We start from the raw sequence: 21795 nt of genomic DNA, 5'->3' as shown, positions 1-21795 counted from the left end.
GCCCACCTACCAGGCACAAACAGAGCAGCCTCCTCATCCCTTTTCATGCCTTTTAACCTCCATGAAGCTGAAGTCAGCTTCTTTTTTTTAACCTGTTTCCTGCTCAGATTTTCCTGTTCCACCTTAAATGGTGGAACTGAAGGGGAGGGGTGCATTTGTGCTGCTGCTGAATTCAAATATCAACCATCATATACTGCACCTTTAAAGGCACAATAACAAAAACAGCAGGTTTAATTCTAACGGATAAAGAGAGGCTGGAAAATGGCGAATCAAGCACAAACGAAAATGTGGCTGTTGGTACTATCGAAGGGAAATGTGAAAGTAACCGAGCGTCTGTACTCCCACCAAATTTCTGACCAATCAGTGAACGCTTCGGTGCACAACTTGGTACACTATCAACCAACCGAACCAAACAAGAAAAAACCCAACATTTAGCGTGAACTGGATGCACCGACATGGGAATGCCGTATCTCGTATTTTTAACGAACATCTGCTGATGCCGATACATGAACATCAAAAGAGCACAGATTAAACCTGGATTAGCATTACAGAGAAATAGAAACACAACGTTTATCTCTGAAGAGTTACATTAAAATGAGAAAATGCAGAGATTTTAATGCAGCGTCGCCTAAACATTCGCCGTTTTTAGCCACTATGCACAGACACGGTTATGCATCCCTGAGCGAAAACAGCTTTGGATTACCACATCTTTGGAAAGCTTCCTCTGAATGTGAACACCAAGTATCAGCATGACGCAGATGTAACTACAGCACTGAGTATCGTCACTGTCCAGAGAAAAACAGGCCTCTCCAAAACTGAACTTTACAGGAAAGGCAAAACCAAACAGTCTTTACTTCTAACACGACTTAATATCAAGAGATTTTATTCCAAGCAACTCTGGGTCTTTTCCACTGGTCCATTCATCACAAAAAGGCTAAAAGACTAAAATTATGCATTAAAAATGGACATAACTGATTGTTTTGGACAGCGAAGACATGCAGCTAGTCAGGCCAGCTTGCCTAATACTGCAGACGTTCATTTGACAGTCACAGAGAAACACAAACTTGACATCTTAACAAAAAGGTCCCTGTTATCGAGACGTAGAGCCTCAGAGACGACAGGCCATGAGGAGAGCTCCTCATTTCCATCATGCAAAGGACTCTTGAGCTGCTCAGAAACTAAATCAAGGGTGAGCCACACGCGCCTGGCTGAAGAGAACCGTAACCAGCTATGCTCTGGGTTATTCAGATGAACATGTTGGGCTCTAGCAGCATTTTGATCTGCGAGCAGAGCCATGCACTAATGTCACTTTTCCATGCGTTTAGACACAAAGGTCTGCCTTTTGTTTCAAGGTGGATGGTAGGCGTCCTCGCTGGTGCCTACGTTGCGAATCAGGCAGAGGCAAAACGAATGACAGCACTAGGAGTTTGTGCAGAAATCCAGACTAGACGTTTTTAATCTCCAATGAACCGAAGGTCAAGATGTTCCTCAAATTAATCAGACGATGTACGCTATACTACGCTGTTAGAAATAAACGTTCTGCGGGTACGTTCTTCGCTCATCAAGGTACAAACAGTATAAACGTTCCCTCAAAGGGTCTACAGTAGTTTTAAGGTCCGATTGTGAACCTTAAATCAGTTTTTCCAGGTGAAACGGTTGCACTTGTACCTTGTCATAAAACAGAGCAGCAGAGTAAAAGCCTGGAGGTGAGGCGAGGCGGGGTGTGTGGAGTCAGTACAGCTTAGAACAGATCATTTCAGTGGATTATGGTTCAGTTATGTTCTCAGATGAAAGGGACTGAGACGGAGCCTTGAGGGAACCGCCCCAGTGACAAGAGGGGAACTGACCCAGAGACAGTCTAGTACCTTTATTTCTGCGAGCGTAGAGGCGCAGATATCAGTCTTAAGAAGGAAATCTGGCCGTGGGAGCATCTGAAGAAGAAAGACGTCGCCTACTGGACGAAGAAGATTAATCTCGGTAAGACACGCCGCGTCCCAAACCGCAGACTAGTATACTAAATAGTGCACAAAAATAGAGCATATATTATTAATGGTATCGTTAATAGAATTGGAACAGAGAAGCAAGTAACTATAGGCTGCGTTCACATTACAAGCCTCTTTACTCAAATCCGATCTCTGACTCGACGGTTCGCCCTCGTTTAGGTCAGAGACTCTAATTGCTCATTAATGTGATGAACCGGCCTGAACTGACCCTCATGAGCTCCTCCTACTCAGTGAGGTCATGTGACTGAATCACTGCATCATCAGCACAAACTGACGAGCAGAACGAGCTTCGCTGAGAAGATCATTAACTCTGATCAGCTCTCAGCTTCATTATTAGAGCCAGACGGAGGAGGAAAAGGTGAGACGAGCTGCTTTTCCACCGTTTACAGGCTTTAACGTCTGTTTGGCGCTGTTGCCATGGTAACGCTGAACGATGATGGGGGAAAAAAAAGCGCATGAATTCCGAAATCAGAGCGTCACATCAAGGTCAAACGGCCACGAATCGGATACGCATCCTGATTCCTAGGACCACATATGAAAGTGGCTCAGGTTGGATTTGAAAAGATCAGATTTGTGTCCACACAGCGCTGAAAACACCAGATCCGAGTCACGTTAGGGCAGGAAACATCGGATCTGCGCCGCTTCAGCCTGGAAATGTGAACGCATCCGTTACTCAAATTTATACCGCTCGCAAACAGCTTCACAAGGCAGGGACTGAATATCTGCTCTCAGAGATCGAGACCCTCACAGGAGCACAGAGACGCCGACTTTCCTCCGTCTCCATAAAGACCTTGGAGTTAACGGCAACAGAGTGCAGGCAGACACCAGAATTTCACAGTTTATACTTACAATTTTAACTTGGATTGAATTTTTAGATTGCATTGATTTACATGACTAAAGGAAAACTGATCTAGCTTTGTTATTTTTTGCTGCTACTTCGCACGGCCTTGGTTTTAAAATACTGGAGTTTTATTCATCTTCTGCTTTCTGGATCAGTGAATTTTTAAACATGTGATTCGTCTTTGTTGTCTTCCTTGTTGGCTAAAAAAATGCATAAAACAAACAAAAAAAACTACATTAAAAGCTGATAGCTGCATAAACGTTCCTCAGAAATGTCAATATTCATAACCCAAATAATCACTCGTTTCAGTAATCGACAGTTTATTCGACTACCACATTAAGCCATTTGACGCAGCCCTACACTTTAAGAAGGATGGTTCTTCGAGGGTTCTTTATTAAGTACAACCTACATGGAGCTATGAGATCTGCCCAGGCTTCGCACGGGTGGAACGGATGGTCAGATCAATGGGGAACGTGTTGCATATGGATCTGTATGGCACCAGAAAGGGTTCTGCTATGGTTACGTAGAGCAGCACCGTCATCATTCTCAATCAGTCACTCTTAAGACCATCTCACCATGCGAACGGTTCCGAATAGCACCAAAAGGGTTCTGCTATTGTTACGCTGTCATGGTTGTAAACAACAGAAGAACCCTATTTTGAGCGCTGTTATCAGAAAGGTTCCACACAGAACCACATACACAGCCTGATGAACCGTTCCACCGCGCAAAGACGCACCTGAAACTCGTGGTTCTAAGCAGAACCGCTGCCTTTACTCAAGAACCATCCTTTTTTTTAGTGTGGAGATGTTCCCCAGATGAATTAGACGGTGCTAACGAGCTGTGCAGCCCGTTTCCAGGGACTCCCAGCATGTCCGGACCTGAAAATGAGCTCGTTTTAGAGAAAATCGGTCAACAGCAAACAACAACAACAACAAGGGAAGCGCGGCGTTCGAGGAGCTAACGCGGGGCGGGACTAGAAATTTAGACCGCGGCTTCCAGGCCCAAGACGGGCCTGCATTAGTCTGAGATAGCGAGCCAGCGTTCCACATACCTTCGTGTTCTAGATAGGACTTATTACGTCGCCTTACATCGATTAAAACAGCCAAGTGTCTGGCCGAGCGCTCGTTCAGCTCTGCTCGTGTTGTGGTCGCTGTCGAACGCGAATGCTAACGCGTTAGCTTAGCTTAGCTCAGCTCACTCGCTACCGGTGCTGGTGTAAAGCGACTCGTTCCCCCTTTCCAAAAAGACGAGAACCGCTCTTTACCGTTCTAGATTATATATCTAGCGCCTCTGTGTGTGTGTATGAGCAACTCGGCCCCGACGTGAGGGTGAAGTAGCCGAGACAGCCCGCTAGCGCTGCCGCTAGCGTTAGCCAGGTTAGCTCGCCGTCGGATCTCCGGCGGTCCTGCCAAGCGAACAAAAAGCGCCACCGCGGCGAAAACAGCCCAGATACTCACTCGGGACTCTGATCTAGCTCGGGCAAATCCTCCATCATAGCAGCCTCGTCGGTCCGCGGCTCAGAAGCATCCAGAAAGCGCGGAGAGCCAGCTGGCCTGCTCGACGGTCTGGTTCATGGTCCACCGAAGACGAGCAGATTATCTTGCGGGGTCGAGTCGATAACTAACTTACAACGCGCCGGTTTGGACTCCTCCTCTCCCCGCCGACCGAGCTCAAGCCATGGGGAGGAAGACGCGACAGGCGAAAACCCCGAGAACCCGCGGCGAGTTTCCCCGGCGGGCGGCTGAAAACGAGAGCCGCACGGATCGAAGACGCTCCTTCAACAGCGCGAGTCTGTGTACGAAGCTGCCAGCTTGAACTCGGCTGTTTGTCCTATTTCCCCCGTTCCACCTTAAATGGTGCAAGCTTTCACATTCTGGCGCCCTGTGGGCAACAGCTAAACTGCCGCGCCATTTAAGGTGGAACGGGGAGATTACGGCCAGCAGCCAACATTAGCGTCCTCTACTAACGTTACTACGCTTTGTTTATATGAAGTTATATCGGTTGCTTTGCTAACTTGCGGAATGGAGGATGTAGCTGCTGCACCATTTAAGGTGGAACGGGGTGATTACGGCAATCAGCTAACTTTAGCTTTCTCTATCTACTACTGGTTTAAAGCGGTTGGTTTATATTAACGTACAATAACGTATTGGTTGTTTTCTGAACTGCTCCAGTGCTCCCTCGGTACTCAAGACTGCTGCAACATTTAAGGTGGAACGGGGAGATGACGGCAATCAGCTAACTTTAGCTTTCTCTATCTACTACTGGTTTAAAGCGGTTGGTTTATATTAACGTACAATAACGTATTGGTTGTTTTCTGAACTGCTCCAGTGCTCCCTCGGTACTCAGGACTGCTGCACCATTTAAGGTGGAACGGGGTTATTACGACAAGCAGCCAACTTCAGCTTCCCCTACTTCAGTTTCTGATGCTCTTGATTGATACCAACATATAATATACTGGTTAACTGTTAACCGCGGGTGCCGGAATGTAACTGCTGCACCATTTAAGGTCATTTAAGGTGGAACAGGGAGATTACTGCAAGCATCCAACCTCAGCTTCCTCTACTGCTGTTTTTTTTGAGGCTCTCTGTTATATCAACATATGACATATTGGTTGCTTTCCTAACTGTGGGTGACAGAGTGTAACTGCCATACAGTTTAAGGTGGAACGGGGAGATTACAGCAAGCTGCCAACGTCAGCTTCCTCTACTACTACTACTGTTTTTTGATGCTCTTGATTTATATTAACATATCATGTTTGTTGCTTCCTTGACTGCTTTAATATTCCCGAACTGAAGTAATCTTTCGATCACTTAATTTATCTATCTGTTTATCAACCCCCAAGACTGCTGCACCCTTTAAGGTGGAATGGGGGAATTACAACAGCCAGCTTCAGCTTCCTCTACCACTGCTGGTTTTGTTTTTTGAAGGTCTTGATTTATGTTAACGTACAATATACTGGTTGCTTTCTTAATTGTGGGTGCCAGAATGTCCATTTAAGGTGGAACTAGTGAATTACAACAAGCACCCAATCTCAGCTTCCTCTCCTACTACTGCTTTGTGAGGCTCTTGAAGTATAATGTTATAATATATTGGTTGCTTTCCAAGCGTGCAGGCTCCAGAACGTAGCGGCTGTGCCACTTAAGGCCATTTAAGGTGGAAGGGAGAGATTACAACAAGCAGCCAATTCAGCTTCCTCTACTGCCACTGCTTTTTGATGCTTTTGATTTATATTGACATGTTGCTTGCTTTCTTAACTGCTCCAATGTTCCCTCCAGAACCCTCAAGATCATGTCTGCTGTGGTACTCCAAGTGGGACAGTGCGGAAACCAGCTAGGCCTCGAGTGGTGGAAGCTGCTGAGCCGTCGCAAGAAAAGGTCATTGTTCCACTAGGATGTCTAATGGTCTCCATGAACGTGTCCATTTCACCTTCTTTAGGACGTGCTTTGGACATTTTACTGTCGTGTAAGAGAGCATTATTTGTGTTTAGATGTCCCTTCAGCTCCCGAAATGGAAAACTAGCCGCCGTGTGTGTGGACACAGAGCCCAAAGTCCTCAGAGGAGCTCAGGACTTCGTTAAAAAGGAGTAAGTCTGATTGGTTGAGAGACGTTCTAACGGTTCTGTTATTTCACCAGAACATCACAGGTTTATCACAAACACAGTATCACTCTGCTGAGATGCGTTGCTAAGCAACGACTCTGACAGCTGTAGGAGACGCTCGAGCCATCTGAACGTTTTTACTTCTGACTTTTCCACAAACAGAAAACGGACACTGTTAAGACCACATCTGACCGACAGCCGATTTGGTCCGACTCTGAAGACGAGACGACACTAAATTCCCAAACTGTCGTCACCACTGAGCAGCTTTTCAGTCGGCAGCTGTGACAGAAGAACAGCTGAACAACCTGGAATCAGCCAGAAATGAACCCAACACCATTCACCAAACTAAACGGGCTGTAAGAAGCTTTACAGACCGGCTGGAACAAAACAACATTAATACTGATCTGGAGAAACTGACCAAACTGAGCTGAACCTGATATTGGGGCAGTTTTACGGCTCAGTCTGATTTGGTCCGACTCTGAAGATCAGACACGTCTGGCGAATGGTGTTGGGTTCATTTCTGGCTGATTCCAGGTTGTTCAGCTGTTCTTCTGTCACAGCTGCCGACTGAAAAGCTGCTCAGTGGTGACGACAGTTTGTGAATTTAGTGTAAGGAGCTGGAGAACGAACTGCCGGCTGAGCGGCGAGTGGGTGGAGCTCGTTACTCTGACGTAGCAACGAACTGCTCGTTAAGGAGCTATAATTAGGAGGAAGGAGCTGAACATTAAAACATATTAAAGCCGCGTTCACGGCCAGTTTATTCATTTCTTACTGTATTTATTTAACTGCTGTATTAAAGCAGTAGAGCACTCGAGGAGGGAGTTATCACCAATAACATCACGGCTGAGATGATCCACGGCGTCCGGATCACAGCCGGGATGATATTTCATGATAACACACCCCCTCTCGGTTCTACTGCTTAATTGAAACTGCTCTAATTCTTGTCATCAGTGGTTTTTACATCTCAACCCTCCCCCTGCAGTAAATTACATCCGTCCAGCGTCGTGGAGGGGAAGGGAGGGCGTGGAGGAAACTGGGCCTATGGTGAGACCACCAGGAGGACGTTTGTATTTTCATTGTGTTCTGAAAAAGAGAAACCAGTCCTGCAGCTTTTGAACCTTGAAACCAGGTTACCATGGAGGCCCAGGTGAAGGAGGGAGAGATTTACTCGAGCGAACAATGGAGGCGCTTCGTCAGGAGGCAGAGAGACGGGATTATTATGGAGGAACGGTTCTTCTGCACAGCCTGGGTGGAGGCACAGGGTCAGGTGAGCAGAAGAATCAGATCCAGACTTCACTGGTCAGGTATGTTTGTACCTACAGAGCAGTTCAATAGCTGACCAGTGAAAGGTTTGGTGTTTCAGAGGGGAATTCCACCAAATCTTCCAAAATATTTCTCCATAACTCGGTGTGTGAGGTGTAAACAGAGCGGTTCAGAGGGTTTGGTGTTTAACTGTTCAGACGTCTTTACAGTGGTGGTGATGGGAACCAGGCGTCGCCATGACTACAACACAGACAACATAGACATTTTGGATTATTGTTGATCTGTGGAAAATGTTATGGATAATAATATAATTAAATAAATAAATTAAATATAATTTAAATAAAAATATGTTGCATATAAAAATAAATAGCTTTGGGAGATGTGGTGGGTACTTACTATCCAAAGATTTATGCTTCTTAAACATGATAGCCACCTACTGGTTATATTTTGAACTGCAGTAACAAATGTACGTAAAATTATATTAAATATTATTGTTTTAGAGTGTGGAAGCACAAGTTGGGTGTTTCTAATAAAGTGGCCAGCTGGTGGAAGCACAAGGTAGGTGTTTCTAATAAAGTGGCCAGCTGGTGGAAGCACAAGGTGGGTGTTTCTAATAAAGTGGCCAGCTGGTGGAAGCACAAGTTGGGTGTTTCTAATAAAGTGGCCAGCTGGTGGAAGCACAAGTTGGGTGTTTCTAATAAAGTGGCCAGCTGGTGGAAGCACAAGTTGGGTGTTTCTAATAAAGTGGCCAGCTGGTGGAAGCACAAGGTAGGTGTTTCTAATAAAGTGGCCAGCTGGTGGAAGCACAAGGTGGGTGTTTCTAATAAAGTGGCCAGCTGGTGGAAGCACAAGTTGGGTGTTTCTAATAAAGTGGCCAGCTGGTGGAAGCACAAGTTGGGTGTTTCTAATAAAGTGGCCAGCTGGTGGAAGCACAAGTTGGGTGTTTCTAATAAAGTGGCCAGCTGGTGGAAGCACAAGTTGGGTGTTTCTAATAAAGTGGCCAGCTGGTGGAAGCACAAGGTAGGTGTTTCTAATAAAGTGGCCAGTGTGTGTGTTCTTCAGTTGATATCCTGTTTGTTTATCTTTCCTTCCTGCTCCTCGGTCACGGGGGCAGGGCTTGGCTCCAGGCTATGTGAGCAGATCCGTGAAGAGTTCCCTGTGGGTCATATCCTGACGGTCTCGGTGGTCCCTCTTCAGAGCGGAGAGAGCCCCCTCCAGCACTACAACACTTTACTGAGCCTGGCATCGCTGCACAGGTCAGTTTGTAACGTTTTGTATTGTCTTATAATTGGGAAACAATCCGTGTAAACAGCGGAGAACAACGGCGTTGGCTTGTGTCGTTTAGGACAGATCTTAAAGTTCTTTTATTGGTTTTAAGACCTGACCTGGCCTTAAAGAACCTCACAGAACGTCTGATTATGTTCCAGCACCTTATCTTGGATCCACAGACTCACTTGTTCTCCAAACACACTGTAACCAACAGAGATAGTGGAGCAGTCGTGAGGCCTCTGTCTGTTTTTACTCTTCTGAACTGTTGAACATTGAATATTCATAAAACACATTAAACTGTGTTAAGACATGTTTAGTATACTGATGAATATTTATGTATTATTAATTATATTATTAACATTAGTTTGCTGGTAGGTGGGCAGTAAGGACTGTGTTACGAGATGATGTCATCCTGTAACAAAGGAAAAGCACTGGAATTCCAGCGAGGCGTTTCAGGCAGCTGGGAAAAGTGGGTTCTGTGGGAGAGAGGTTCTCCCTCTGGAGGGAACGCTGAGCTTTGGGAACATTTACATGCACAAAAAGCTACAACCCAGTAAAGGAAAGGGGGGAAGAAACAGAAAAGCATAATAAAAGTCCTCTTTAATGCTCTGTGTGACCCACAGGTGTGCTGATGGCATTCTGCTGTTTTATAATGACCACGCCTTGTCTCGCGCTGGACTTCAGCAGAGGTCAGGACCACCAGGCTCGCTCTCAGCCATGAACACACACATCGCCTCGTGCCTGGCTGGACTCCTGCTCCCAGTACAGAGCCTCACCACACGCAGGTACCACACTGAGCCCGAACACGGTGGGGCTGCAGTTTTATACACGGTGTAGATTTACTTCATTTAAACTAGATTTAAAAAGTCTTTAGATGTTTTCTTCAGTATTTCAAAGATTATTTTGGTGAAATATTTCAAAGTTATTGTATTCTGTAATTATGGATTCTCAGTTTTTGTCAACTTTTGAAATATGATTTTTTATTTTTTTTTGGATGGAACTTAATTCTGGATGTTCTACAGTCATTTTACCACCTTCTGTACTCCTAAAAAAAGATCGGGTGAACACTCAAAGAACCCTTTGCATGATTTAAAGTGTTATCTGCATTGTGAAAGGGTTCTTCACATCGATAGAGAACGTGCTCTATACAGAACATTTTTGAAAAAGGTTCTTCTATTGTTATGATGTCAAGCTGTAACAATAGAAGAACCCTTTTGGTGCTGTGTAGAACCCTTTTCAACAAAGTTCTATATAAAACCACCTTCTGAAGAACCCTTTTTGTATAACTAAATATATTTCATTAAGTTTTGCTGGACAGACACGCAACACAGACGCGTCACTGTTTAAGGGAGCGTCTGAAAAGTGCACCACCTGTACAACTGAAGGTTTACATTTTAGCACAAAGTTTGTGGTTATTAAGCATCATCAGCTCACTACACAGATGACGTTACTGTGCTGAATGAGCTCTGTGACCACATGTCTGATCCACTCAGACTAGCGCAACACACACTATCACACTACCACCACGTCAGTGTTACTGCAGTGATGAGAATGATTGATTCCATGGAAAAATTCCCATAAACACTCCTAACCCTTGTGGAAAGCCTTCCCAGAAGAGGTGAAGCTGTTATAGCTGCAAAGGGTGAGCCAACATCATATTAAACCCTATGGATTAAGAATGGGACGTCACTCAAGTTCATATATGAGTGAAGCCAGACGACCAAATACTTTTGGCAATATTGTGTGTGTGTGTGTGTGTGTGTGTGTGTGTGTGTGTGTGTGTAAATCTGCATGTTTATAGTTGTTTATAGTGATGCTGTACCTGTGATCTTCTTCTAGTAGGTGGAGTTTGGGAACGGAGCCGTGGGAGCTGATCCGGTCAATGTGCCCGGTTCCTTCAGCCAAGCTTCTCTACACCGCTCAGGCCTCCTCTGGGTAAGGGTGGATGGTAGGATGATGAACGATAAAAAAAGGTCCTCCTAAGGGTTCTTTAGTTAAGAAAATAGATCCACATAGAACCATGAACACTCAAAGAACCCTTTGCATGATTAAATGCTTCTTTGCGTCATGAACGTGTTCTCCAGATTGATGTAGAATCTGCTGTAGATGGTTCTGTATAGCACCCAAAAGGGTTCTTCTATTGTTACGATGTCAAACTTGTAACAGTAGGGTTCTATATGGAACCATGAACACTCAGAGAACCCAATTGTTACAAGCTTGACATCGTAACAGAAGAACCCTTTTGAAGAACCATAATACAAAGAACCTTTTAATCATAAAGCGTTCTTGGGTTCTATATAGCAGCCAGAAGGGTTATTCTATTGTTATGATTTCAATCTTGTAGCAGTAGGGTTCTGTATAGAACCAGGAACACTCAGAGAGCCCTTTGCAAGATTAAACCTTTCTTCAGTTCTATATAACGCTCTATTAGAACCATCTATAGCACATTCATGTACATTTTCAATCAATCTGAAGAACCCTTTCGTGATGCAAAGAATCATTTAATAATGGTCCTATATGGAACCATTTTCTTAAGTAACGAATCTTGAAGAACCATCTTTGTGAAGAGCGTAGCTAATGTCTCCTCGTGTCTCTGCAGTGGGAGGTCGCGCTGGGACAGTTTGGTCAGTGGAACGCTGCAGGCTCTTCCCCAGCTTTCACCTGCCGGAACACCTGTATCCTTAACTCGGAATCATTCCCGAACTTCCATGTGCAGCCGGGATGATGTCACTATCCAGTGTGGGGTTAGAAAAGGCTTCAGGAGGTTCTGCTCACGAGGCTTAAACAGCCAGGGTTCTTCAAGGGTCCTTTAGTGAAGAAAAGTGTTCTATACAGAACAAGGAACACTTAAAGAACCCTTTGCATGAGGGTGTTTTTTATATATATATATAGCACCAAAAATAGAGCACTATATAGAACTCTATTCAAAAAGGTTCTGTATAGAACCACATCTGTATGTGTATCTGTATAGAACCTTTGATGCAAAGAATCCTTTAATTATGCAAAGGGTTCCTTGAGTGTTCATGGTTCTATTTAGAAATTTTTCTAAAATTTAGAACCCTTGAAGAACCCGAATCATTCTATATAAAACCATGAAAACTCAAAGAACCCTTTGAATGATAGAGTTCTTTGCATCATGAAAAGGATTTTCAAAAAGGTTCGATATAGAACCATCTACAGCACGTTCTCCATGAATCTGAAGAACTCTCTCGTGATGCAAAGAACCCTTTAATAATGCAGAGGGTTCTTTGAGTGTTCATGGGCCTATATAGAACCACTTTCTTTATTAAAGAACCATTGAAGAACCATCTTTAAGAGTGTAGTAAAGAACATGGTTCTGTACAGAACTCTGAACACTATAAGAACCCTTTGCATGATTAAAAGGTTCTATGCATGGTGAAATGGTTCTTCAGATTGATGGAGAATGTGCTGTACATGATTCTATATAGCACCAAAAAGGGTTCTGCTATATTTTCCAGCTTGACATCGAGCACGTTCTCCATCAATCTGAAGAACTTTCATGATGCAAAGAACCCTTTAATCATGCAAAGAGTTCTTTGAGTTTTCATGGTTCTATATAGAGCCGTTTTCTTTACTACACTGGTTCTTCAAGGGTGCTTTGGTAAAAAAAAATGTGAAAGTGTGAAAATGTGAAAAGTGTTGTTCCTCATCGCTGAGCGCAGTACTCCAGCCGCGCCGTGCTGGCGGTTGCCCGTGGCGACCAGGATGGCTCCTTCATCACTTCGAATGTCCTGCAGAGACTGAGACACGGACACAGGTGTGTCCAGTGGAATCCTTTTCCAGTTGACCACTGGACTGGTGAGTCAAGTTTACAAACTCTTTTGGAAATAAGAAGCTGAGCAGTAGAGCGCAGAAGGTGGAGTTAGTGTGTGTTGTGCTGGTGCGAGTGGATCAGACGTAGCAGTGCAGCTGGAGTTTATAAACACTGCGTCCACTCACTGTCCACTCTATTAGACACTCCTACCTTGTCGGTCCACCTTGTCGATGTAAAGTCAGAGATGACAGCTCATCTGCTGCTGCACAGTTTGTGTTGGTCGTCCTCTAGTCCTTCATCAGTGGTCACAGGATGCTGCCCACAGGATGCTGCCCACAGGCTGCTGCCCACAGGCTGCTGCCCACAGGCTGCTGCCCACAGGACGTTGCCCACAGGCTGCTGCCCACAGGACGCTGCCCACAGGACGCTGCCCACAGGACGCTGCCCACAGTCTGCTGCCCACAGGACGCTGCCCACAGGACGCTGCCCACAGGACGCTGCTGACTGGATGTTTTTGGTTGGTGGACTATTCTCAGTCCCCAAAGAAAACTCATTATTCCAGATTTTCCACTATTTTTCATCATCAACATTCCATATAAGCTCAGAAGACTCGTGTAGGTTCTCTGGTGGTTTTGCTGTGACGGCTGAATTATCGACAGCGTGCTGCCTCCACGCTGTTGAACGTGCTGGACGAGATTAAAGGTGTAAAGGGTCCGTCGCAGCCCCTCAGGACAGGTGTTCGATGGGAGAAGTAGCCAGTCATATGCGGTACCATTCCAAAGGAGTTAAATAAACTCTGTATATACGTTCCCGATCAACAGTCTGGTGATTTGGATTTTTAGAAGCCATAAGGATCCATTTTCAAGCATGACTGGGAAAGTAATCCTGTTTTATTTATTTATTTTGGCCATAAAATTCTATTGTGATTATGAAAGTTTCTAATATTCAGAACTCAGAATCTGACTCAGTTGAATCGGACTTGTTGTATGTTTTGCATTTTTTCATGTTATTTCTGTCGTTTCGCTTCACAGATCCACTGAACGAGCTCGGCGTCTCCGCCCCGTCCCGTCTGCTCACCGTGAGCTCCAATCACAGCAGTGTTTCGGGCTTTTTGGGCCGTGTGGCTCAGCGTGCCGGAGAAATGCTGCGAGCTCGGGCCTACCTACACTGGTACCAGCGCTACGGGGCCGAGACGGAGGACCTTCAGCAGGCCTTAAACACTGTAACAGACATCATTCAGGAGTACGACGCTCAGTGACGCTGTAGACCAGCACTGACCACTAACGTAACATTAAGACTTTTTCTCCGTTTCTCCAGCGGCTCTTCACTTTCTGTGAACATTTTATGAGAAATGGTCTCGAGTGTATCTAATTACATTAATTATCACTAACAGGAAGGTCCACTAGAATTTATTTGAAAATTTCACCAGCAAATGAACTAATAAATCTTTGATGGGAGGTGTGGTGGGGTGACTACTGGCCAAAAGGATACTTTACCAAAAAATAAATGAGGAAAATCGTGAATTTTCTCTTTATTTCCTACAGTAGCGACAACATACATATTTCATACCCATGGTTAGAGCGGTTTAGAGCTGCCTGTCATGCAAGAAGTCCAACACTTGTATGTCCTTGAGCTATAAAGCACATGCGCCACCTGCTGGAGGTGGATTTGTCTATCATTTACTCTTATTATGACTCTGAAATCTATTGTTCTCTTTTTGGACCAAAATAAAAGCTGAAAAAAAAAAACAGAACAAAATAAAATCCAAAAATGATCAAGAACTAAATAAAAATTAAACCGAGGACAATTTACTCACTAATATACCGAAGTAGAACTGGCCTTTGTAAATACTCAGAAACACAAATCCATCAGAATTTAACTTAAAAGTAAGCATAAATAGTAAGTACCCAGCTTGAAATATGATATATTTTATACGTGTGAAAATACAGATTCATCACGTTACCTGCGTCACTCTTAACCTCGTATTCTTTCTCCAGGGGATGTTTTGGTTTGTCCATCTAAATTTGACCAAATCGTAAGGCGGATTATTCAGTAACTGCATCAAATAAATGTACTTATTTTATTTATTTATTTATTTATTGTGAAAGCCCCTCAAATGAGCAGAACGTGTGTTTTATGATCTCCACACGTCACTATACGCTTACAATTTACCGCTGAAAGCCAAAAATCTGCGCCGCTCTTTGTGTTGTTCTCTAAACGTGATGTTTCCAGAGCAGATCACTGAAGAGACGCCGTCTGTTTATAGTTTAGAGCCCAGATTTGGGGAAAACGGGTCGACTTTCAGTAGAAAAACAAACTGAGTTCAGCTTCTTTTATTATAAGGGTTTAAAATGACGTCACCGTCTATTAGACTGGAGAGAAGAGCTACAGCCTCACACGACGCCCAGCTTCTGAATGGAGCTTATGGAGTATGAGCGTTATGAAGAACATGACCAAGTGCGTTCTTCAAGGATTCTTTAGTAAAGATAATGGTTCTATATCGAACCACAAACACTCAATGAACCCTTTGCGTGATTAAAGCACTCTGCATCGTGAAAGCGTTCCTCAGACTGATGGAGAATCTGTTGCGTATGGTTTTATGTAACAGTAGAAAAACACTTTAATCACGCAAAGGGTTCTTTGAGTGTTCATAGTTCTATATAGAACCGTTTACTTTTAAAAACCCTTGGAAGAACAGTTTTTAACAGTGTAGGCCAATAAATACAACCAGGCCCACACTGGTTTAACTCTTAACTCAGCCGCCAAACAAAGTCGAAAACTGGCTGCAGTAAGACGCTCAGCATCCTAGCAGTGTGGCTGTCCATTCCTGGTGACAGGAACCAGACGTCCCCCTCTAAAAGCTCCTACAGAAAGTTCCTACATGAGATGGTTCTGAATTCACTGCCTGATGACTGAGACGCTGTTTTATGAGAGTTTAGAGAACTTCAACTCCATTCATGGTGGAAGGAGACATGCAGGGTGCTGTGCGGCAAAATAGTCCTCAAAGAAAACTCATTATTCCAGATTTTCCACTGTTTTCCAACATCAACATTCCATATAAGCTCAGAAGACTCGTGTAGGTTCTCTGGTGGTTCTGGATGGTAAATAAAGTGTCTGTATCTGTGTTGTAGTCATGGCGACGCCTGGTTCCCATCACCACCACTGTAAATCTTCTCTCTGATTACATCTAAAGTCACTGGATTAGGCAGAAGATGTGGAAAACTTGGTGGAATTCCTGTTTAGCAGGGTAGACGGCGCTGTCCTGGTCTGTGTAGACTGAGCCCACAGAGGAGGAAGACCGCGCTGTGTAGCTGCTAATGCCGAGTCGTCCGTCCGTGACATTATTCAGTCATAAGGACAGCAGATATTAAACGTTTTTAATCACATAAAAGGCTCTTTTCAAGTCGGTGTGACAACTAACTCTGTCTCATCATTTATAATCGAGCTAAAGCTCCTGTAAGTCTATAATATTTTGCGCTTTTCTGAATTTCGGCCTTGTCTTGTGGTCTCCGGGCCGAGCTAACGTTAACCGCGCTAGTTAACTATAATCATTATTTTTCTCTCTTAACTAAGTCGATATAAATCCCTGGAGCGGCTATAAAGAGCATGGGATCCTTATCTCGACCTCTTCTGTTGTCACTTCTGTGATTTCTGTGTTTTTCCATGACTGGCTGGTTAGCTTGAGCTTCACCGTAGCTAAGCTAAGCTAAGCTAGCTGGCTAATGTAAGTTACGTGAAGTATTTTGTGTTAAAAAAAAAAACAAAATCGGTGTCTGAGGGGGACGAGGGAATTCGAAGGTGATTCCCTGACCAGGAATACCGTCTTCGAAGGAAAGTTTTGTGTCGCTAAGTTGTTTTGGTGGTGAACGTTAGTGAGGTCAGCTAGCAGGCCTGCTAGCCAGCCTAGCTAACCGATCATGCAGAAGGTGCAGTTGCCGAGTTTGTTTATATCGTGGTGTTTTAAATCACGCCGAAGCGAAACTTATTCGATCTTCTCGGTCCACCTTAAATGGTGTCAACTGTGTCATTCGGAGCGGTTTGGGGCGAGACGCTCCGTTCACAGTGGTGGTGATGGGAACCAGACGTCCACCTCAGAAATTTCCCTCAGGGAAAGAGATGGTTATGAATTCACTGCCTGATGTCTTGGACGCTGTTTTAGGCTGTTTCTGTGGTTCCTATCACTCCCACTTAAAGTAAATGGAGTCATATTCAATCAAATATTTCACTCTGGGTGACTGTTTAAACCTCAAACTCCGAAATGGTGGAATTTGCCTTGAAGTGCCTTTGCTTTCCTGGCATGAGGTGGAACTGGGCGTCTTGTAGTTGTGGATGGTTGTTTTTATGCTGTAGTATTTGTGACTGACAAAAGCCACTGGTTCAAGTTTTCGGTGCTTGGCCTTGGAGGAACGAGTTGTATTGAGCGTCTGAACACGACTGGTTTATACATTTGTGGTGGAAAGGAAATGCATTTGAATATCTGGCATGGTGGATTTCAAGTAAAATGGTTTGTGTGCATGTTCTTCATGGGGGAAACGGTTCCTCGTGTTCAACCATGGGTGTAATAGTCTCTGAACGTGTTCTTCATGGGTTTAATAGTTCTTTACGGTTGTAATAGTGGATTTGTATTATGTACGTCATACATAAAGCGCATGGATGTGTTCCACATGGGTGTCATAAATGGTTCCCAATATATTGTTTGTGGGAGAAACGGCTCTTTAATATGATCACAGTATTTATTCATCAGTGTCATGGTTTCCTCTTCATGGGAGAAGTAATACTTGGTGTTGATCATGGGAGAAAATGTTCTTCAGTGTGCTCTTGGCAAGTGTAGTATTTTGTGAACATGTTCATGTTCTAGTACCTCCAGATGTTCCTCAGGGGAAAAGTTGTTCTCAGTATGTTCTTCGTTGCTGTAATAGTTCATCCAGATGTTCTTCAGAGGAAAAGCCAATGTCAGTACGTTCTTCATTGGTGTAATAGCTCTCCAGATGTTCTTCAGGGGAAAAGTCGTTCTCCGTATGTTCTTTGTTGGTGTAATGGTTCCTTCAGGTGTTCTTCAGGGGCAAGTCATTCTCAGTATGTTCTTCATGGGTGTAATAGTTCCTCGATGTTCTTTGGGGGAAAGTTGTTCTCAGTGTGTTCTACATTGGTGTAACAGTTTGTGAATACATTCTTCATATGATTAATGGGTCCTAAATTGCTCTTCATGGGAAATCATGGTCCAGTCCTGAACAAATGGTCTGTACTGCTCGCATTTCAAGCTGGAGTTCTGTAGGTCGCTGCAGAACAACACTAATGTGTGATGACGTGTGTTATTAGGGCTAGTGTGCTGTATTACAGTCCAGCAACATGCTGATTGGGAACTGACCGCTTATGTTACTGGTCACAGAGGTTGGACTGCTCAGTATGCATGTTGGTTTAAAACTGTGTTTTGTGTTCTTCCATGGTATTGCAAGCATAGTCAAACGTCAAGCGACGTGCTGTTACTGTATTTTTCTACTCCTGGTACATGATAATGTCTCCCGTTGAGGTCCTTTATTAACCACTTGTTTTGGAATTGGAAAGCGTAGAATACTACGACTTGGTTGGTCTTGGCTACGACACGGATAACACTTATGTGTGCCCCTTTTGTCTGCAGGTGCTGTTGTGTGTGCTTCATCATGGCGGTGGTCATCCGCTTACAGGGACTCAGAATCACAGCTGGTTCTGAGGACATTCGCAGGTTCTTCACTGGCCTTAGAATACCTGATGGTGGGGTTCATATCATTGGTGGTGAGCTTGAGGAAGCTTTCATAATATTCGCATCCGATGAAGATGCGAGGCGGGCGATGAGTCGCTCCGGGGGATGCATTAAGGGCTCCCAGGTCCACTTGCTTCTGAGTAGCAAGGCAGAGATGCAGAAGGTTCTCGAGGAAAGCACGAGGACGTCTGAAGCGAACAGTAACAGAAGGTTTTACAAGGAGGGAGCAAAAATACCACCCCCAGCATCAGAAGGAAGACCGCCGTTATTAAAAGAGGAAATGAGAGTAGATATGCGACGAGGAGAACATCAAGATTTAGGTAACAGCAGAGCATCTTCAGCTTCTCTGATTGGCTCTCAGAATCAGATGGGTAAATGTGCATCAGATGAGGTTGACCTTTATTTGCACTTGTCTGGAATGCCGTTCTCGACCACAAAGGAGGACATCCGTAATTTTTTAGCAGGCTTACAAGTCGAGGACATGATTTTCTTGAGAAGCCGTCGTGGGTTGTTTTATGGGAGTTGTTTGGTCAAATTCACCACCAGAGACGATGCCAGAGAAGGTCTAAAGCGGGATCGGCAGTACATTGGGTCACGTTATGTCAGAATAAAGACTTGCTCTGAGGATGAGTGGGTGGAGGCTGGATGTTTTGGCAGACCAGAAGGTTCATATCAGAGAAAATTCACACCAAGTCCCACTCGATCACGCTCTCCCATTCATTATCAGTCGAGGTCGAAGTCAAGGTCACGTTCCCCTTCCAGTGAGGAGTACTGCGTGCTGTACGAGAACCTCTCGCATTCAGTTGGAAAGCGAGATATAAAAACATTACTCCATCCTGTGTTCTTGAAGGATGACCAGATCATTATTTTTGCTGAGCAGAACCAGGAGAACAGTAAGTCTGCTGTTGTGGTGTTCAAAAACCTGAAGGACTATTGTTCTGGCTTGGCTCACCATAAGGAAACATTTCTCCACAGGGTTGTCTACGTGTCTCCTATCTCCAAAGAGAAGATGGTTGCCATTTTAGAGTCTTTTGCTGATTCCAGACACAGTAGAGAAGGACGGTCCAGCAGATCATCTGAACGATCTCAAAAAAGCTCCCACGACTCGGAGAGAAGGTGTCTGTACGTTCGCAATATGCCCTTTGACGTCCGTAAAGTTGAGATTATGGACTTCTTCCATGGATTCCAGCTGGCGGAGGATAGGGTTATCCTGCTTCATGATGAGAGAGGAGCCGGGCTTGGTGAGGCTTTAGCAATCTTCCAGACAGAAAAGGAGGCTATGATGGCGCAATCTCTGAATGGGCAAAGGTTTCTGGGATCAGAGGTCATTCTGACATGCATCACCTTGGCTCAAATGCAGGTGTTTGGTGTCAATCCCAAGGCAGGTGGAAGCCTACCAGAGAGGAACGTTCAGAGGAGCCCAGGACGATACAATGGCCCGTCTCAGTTCTCTAATGACCGGATGTATCTAGATGAACGTGATGATGTGCCTGACAGGCCCCACTATGGACAGGGCAACCCTGGCCCACTTGGCAATTCTGAGCAACCTGATGCTTATGGGCAGGCTCCGCATGGTAACGGTTCTGGCTCCCATGAATATGGACAGTCTGACCAACGTTTTGATGGACCTACATGTCTAAAGTTGCTCAATCTGCCCACCAAAATAAGAATCGATGAGATTTATGACTTCTGTTATGGTTACAGAGTAATTCCAGGTTCAGTCTCATTGCAGTACAACAGGAAGGGAGTACCTAGTGGTTCTGCTACTGTCGTGTTCGAAACCCACAGTGAAGCAGTCACTGCTATTCAAGAGTTAAATGGAAGACCTATTGGCACGAGGAAAATTAAGATCGTGTTTGTGTAGAGTTGGCCTTCTTTACAGAACGCGCTTTTTTTTTAAATTAAATTTTTTTAGCCTCTTTCATTTTGACGCTTTGGTTTGTTTATATTTGGATTGAATGCACACTTCTTTATTTTTTGCTGCCTTTCAAATGTGAAGGGATTGATCTGTTTTGGTCACTTTAGGGTTTCTTTTCTGTGACAATGTTTTGTTTTTTTTTTGAACATTTACCATAAAAAAAACTTATATTTCCACTTTACAATTACTGGAGTAAAATTTAAGGTATTGTAAAAATTTGATGTCAGTATAGTTGTGTGTGTGTGTGTGTGTGTGTGTGTGTGTGTGTAATGATTTAATTTTATTATTATTATTATTATTATTATTATTATTATTACGACTTCTGTTGGTGGCTGTTGTTAAAGGAGATGATTGATTGCATCAATGTCTGATTAAAAAAAACAAACTAATTCTGTCCTCCACTTGTCTTGATTTAGTGTTGCTTTGGAACCAAAGTTGTATGTCTGGTGATGTTAAAGACATCACCAACTGGATGGAAGGATCTAGTGCCTGGAGATACGTCTGTGCTATCACTGTAGCTGAAGTCAGTATCCCACAGGTCTTAACCAGGCTGTCCAGGACGTTTTTTTTAAGTGGGATTCCTAAATTGCCGAAAATGTCTTGGATTTGGCTACGCAGTCATGCTTTTGCCCCCATGTCTTCTTTTTTGAGATCCAAAACGTGGTCACCAAATCTTGACAGTACGATGAAACGGCGAGTCTTTGCTCACCTGATGGCGACTTTAATGATGGTTAAATCGGCTCGGTGTGTTTAAACACCGTACGCCGAACTCGTGGACGGAATAGTGTCTGTTTCAACACACAAAACCGTTAAAACAACTTAAATCCCACGTTTTAACTGACGACTGATGGTTTAGAAAAGCAGACTGTGGTGGCAGGAATGGGTGAGCGTAGCCATCTGAGGCCTACGAACGTTAAACCAACAGCCCACAGGCCTCGATTACCAACACTTCCCCAAACTCTTACAGCAGCGCTTCAGAGGAAAATCAGATCCACCCCGTTCCCCGGATCTCCGCCCCAGGTGGAATCAAATAAAGACACAAAGCACAAAGTACTGCTTATCCTACAGCAAGTAGCATGGTGCTAACCGCATTCCCGAAGCATCACGTCCAATCGATGGATCATCTGAAGCCGCGTGGAGTGACTCCGTAAACTCTAATAGACCTGATTATGGAGATGCTGAACCTCTCCGCGCAGTTAGAGGCAGGTCTGATGGTTTACATGTGCGGTTAGCACCATGCTAATTGATGTACGTTAGCGTCCGTTTTAGCTCCAGAGCTAAAGCTACAGGAGCGAAGTTAAGACACCAAACGCGTCTGATTGCATACGGGCTGAAATTTCCTGAAACATCAGTTTAAATAATGTGCATTGTTTTCGCGCTCACTGTCC

The 21795-nt window shown here is 44.3% G+C and overlaps 3 protein-coding genes across 11 annotated transcripts in view; 2 read left to right on the top strand and 1 right to left on the bottom strand.

Annotated features, from left to right (window-relative positions):
• setd2 (SET domain containing 2, histone lysine methyltransferase) overlaps positions 1-4438 on the bottom strand; it is a 42475-nt gene extending 38037 nt beyond the window's left edge. The window contains exon 1 of the mRNA XM_037536221.1: positions 4302-4438. The gene's annotated coding sequence lies outside the window, so the exon portion shown is untranslated. The remainder of the gene's footprint in view (positions 1-4301) is intronic.
• LOC108412554 (tubulin beta-1 chain-like) lies at positions 2343-14272 on the top strand. 8 transcript variants are annotated; one of them, XM_017684623.2, is made up of 11 exons: positions 2343-2361; positions 6120-6218; positions 6332-6427; positions 7425-7486; positions 7572-7709; positions 8820-8961; positions 9598-9759; positions 10814-10909; positions 11574-11649; positions 12658-12793; positions 13781-14272. In XM_017684623.2, the coding sequence occupies exons 2-11, from the start codon at positions 6133-6135 to the stop codon at positions 14005-14007; spliced, it is 1221 nt and encodes a 406-aa protein (XP_017540112.1). In that variant the 5' UTR covers positions 2343-2361; positions 6120-6132; the 3' UTR covers positions 14008-14272. The 8 variants fall into 8 exon arrangements, with proteins under 8 accessions (XP_017540112.1, XP_037392133.1, XP_037392141.1 ...); XM_037536236.1 differs by lacking the exon at positions 2343-2361 and adding an exon at positions 4513-4639; XM_037536244.1 differs by lacking the exon at positions 2343-2361 and adding an exon at positions 4752-4895.
• Positions 14273-16031: 1759 nt separating this feature from the next.
• rbm12bb (RNA binding motif protein 12Bb) lies at positions 16032-20796 on the top strand. 2 transcript variants are annotated; one of them, XM_017684629.2, is made up of 2 exons: positions 16032-16205; positions 18388-20796. In XM_017684629.2, the coding sequence occupies exon 2, from the start codon at positions 18410-18412 to the stop codon at positions 20351-20353; it is 1944 nt and encodes a 647-aa protein (XP_017540118.1). In that variant the 5' UTR covers positions 16032-16205; positions 18388-18409; the 3' UTR covers positions 20354-20796. The 2 variants fall into 2 exon arrangements, with proteins under 2 accessions (XP_017540118.1, XP_017540117.1); XM_017684628.2 differs by having other exon boundaries at positions 16032-16473.
• Positions 20797-21795: the final 999 nt, after the last annotated feature.

This window comes from Pygocentrus nattereri, chromosome 3, assembly GCF_015220715.1.
Source record: "Pygocentrus nattereri isolate fPygNat1 chromosome 3, fPygNat1.pri, whole genome shotgun sequence".
Lineage (NCBI taxonomy): Eukaryota > Metazoa > Chordata > Actinopteri > Characiformes > Serrasalmidae > Pygocentrus > Pygocentrus nattereri.
This window is presented reverse-complemented; position numbering and strand designations above follow the sequence as displayed.

What these genes read in the sequence shown, in the direction of transcription:
- LOC108412554 (XM_017684623.2), top strand. Translation starts at nt 6,133, where the DNA reads ATGTCTGCTGTGGTACTCCAAGTGGGACAGTGCGGAAACCAGCTAGGC. An exon ending in CAGGACTTCGTTAAAAAGGA is followed by an intron (nt 6,428 to 7,424) that starts GTAAGTCTGATT and finishes CTCCCCCTGCAG; the next exon opens with TAAATTACATCCGTCCAGCG. An exon ending in TGGAGGAAACTGGGCCTATG is followed by an intron (nt 7,487 to 7,571) that starts GTGAGACCACCA and finishes CCTTGAAACCAG; the next exon opens with GTTACCATGGAGGCCCAGGT.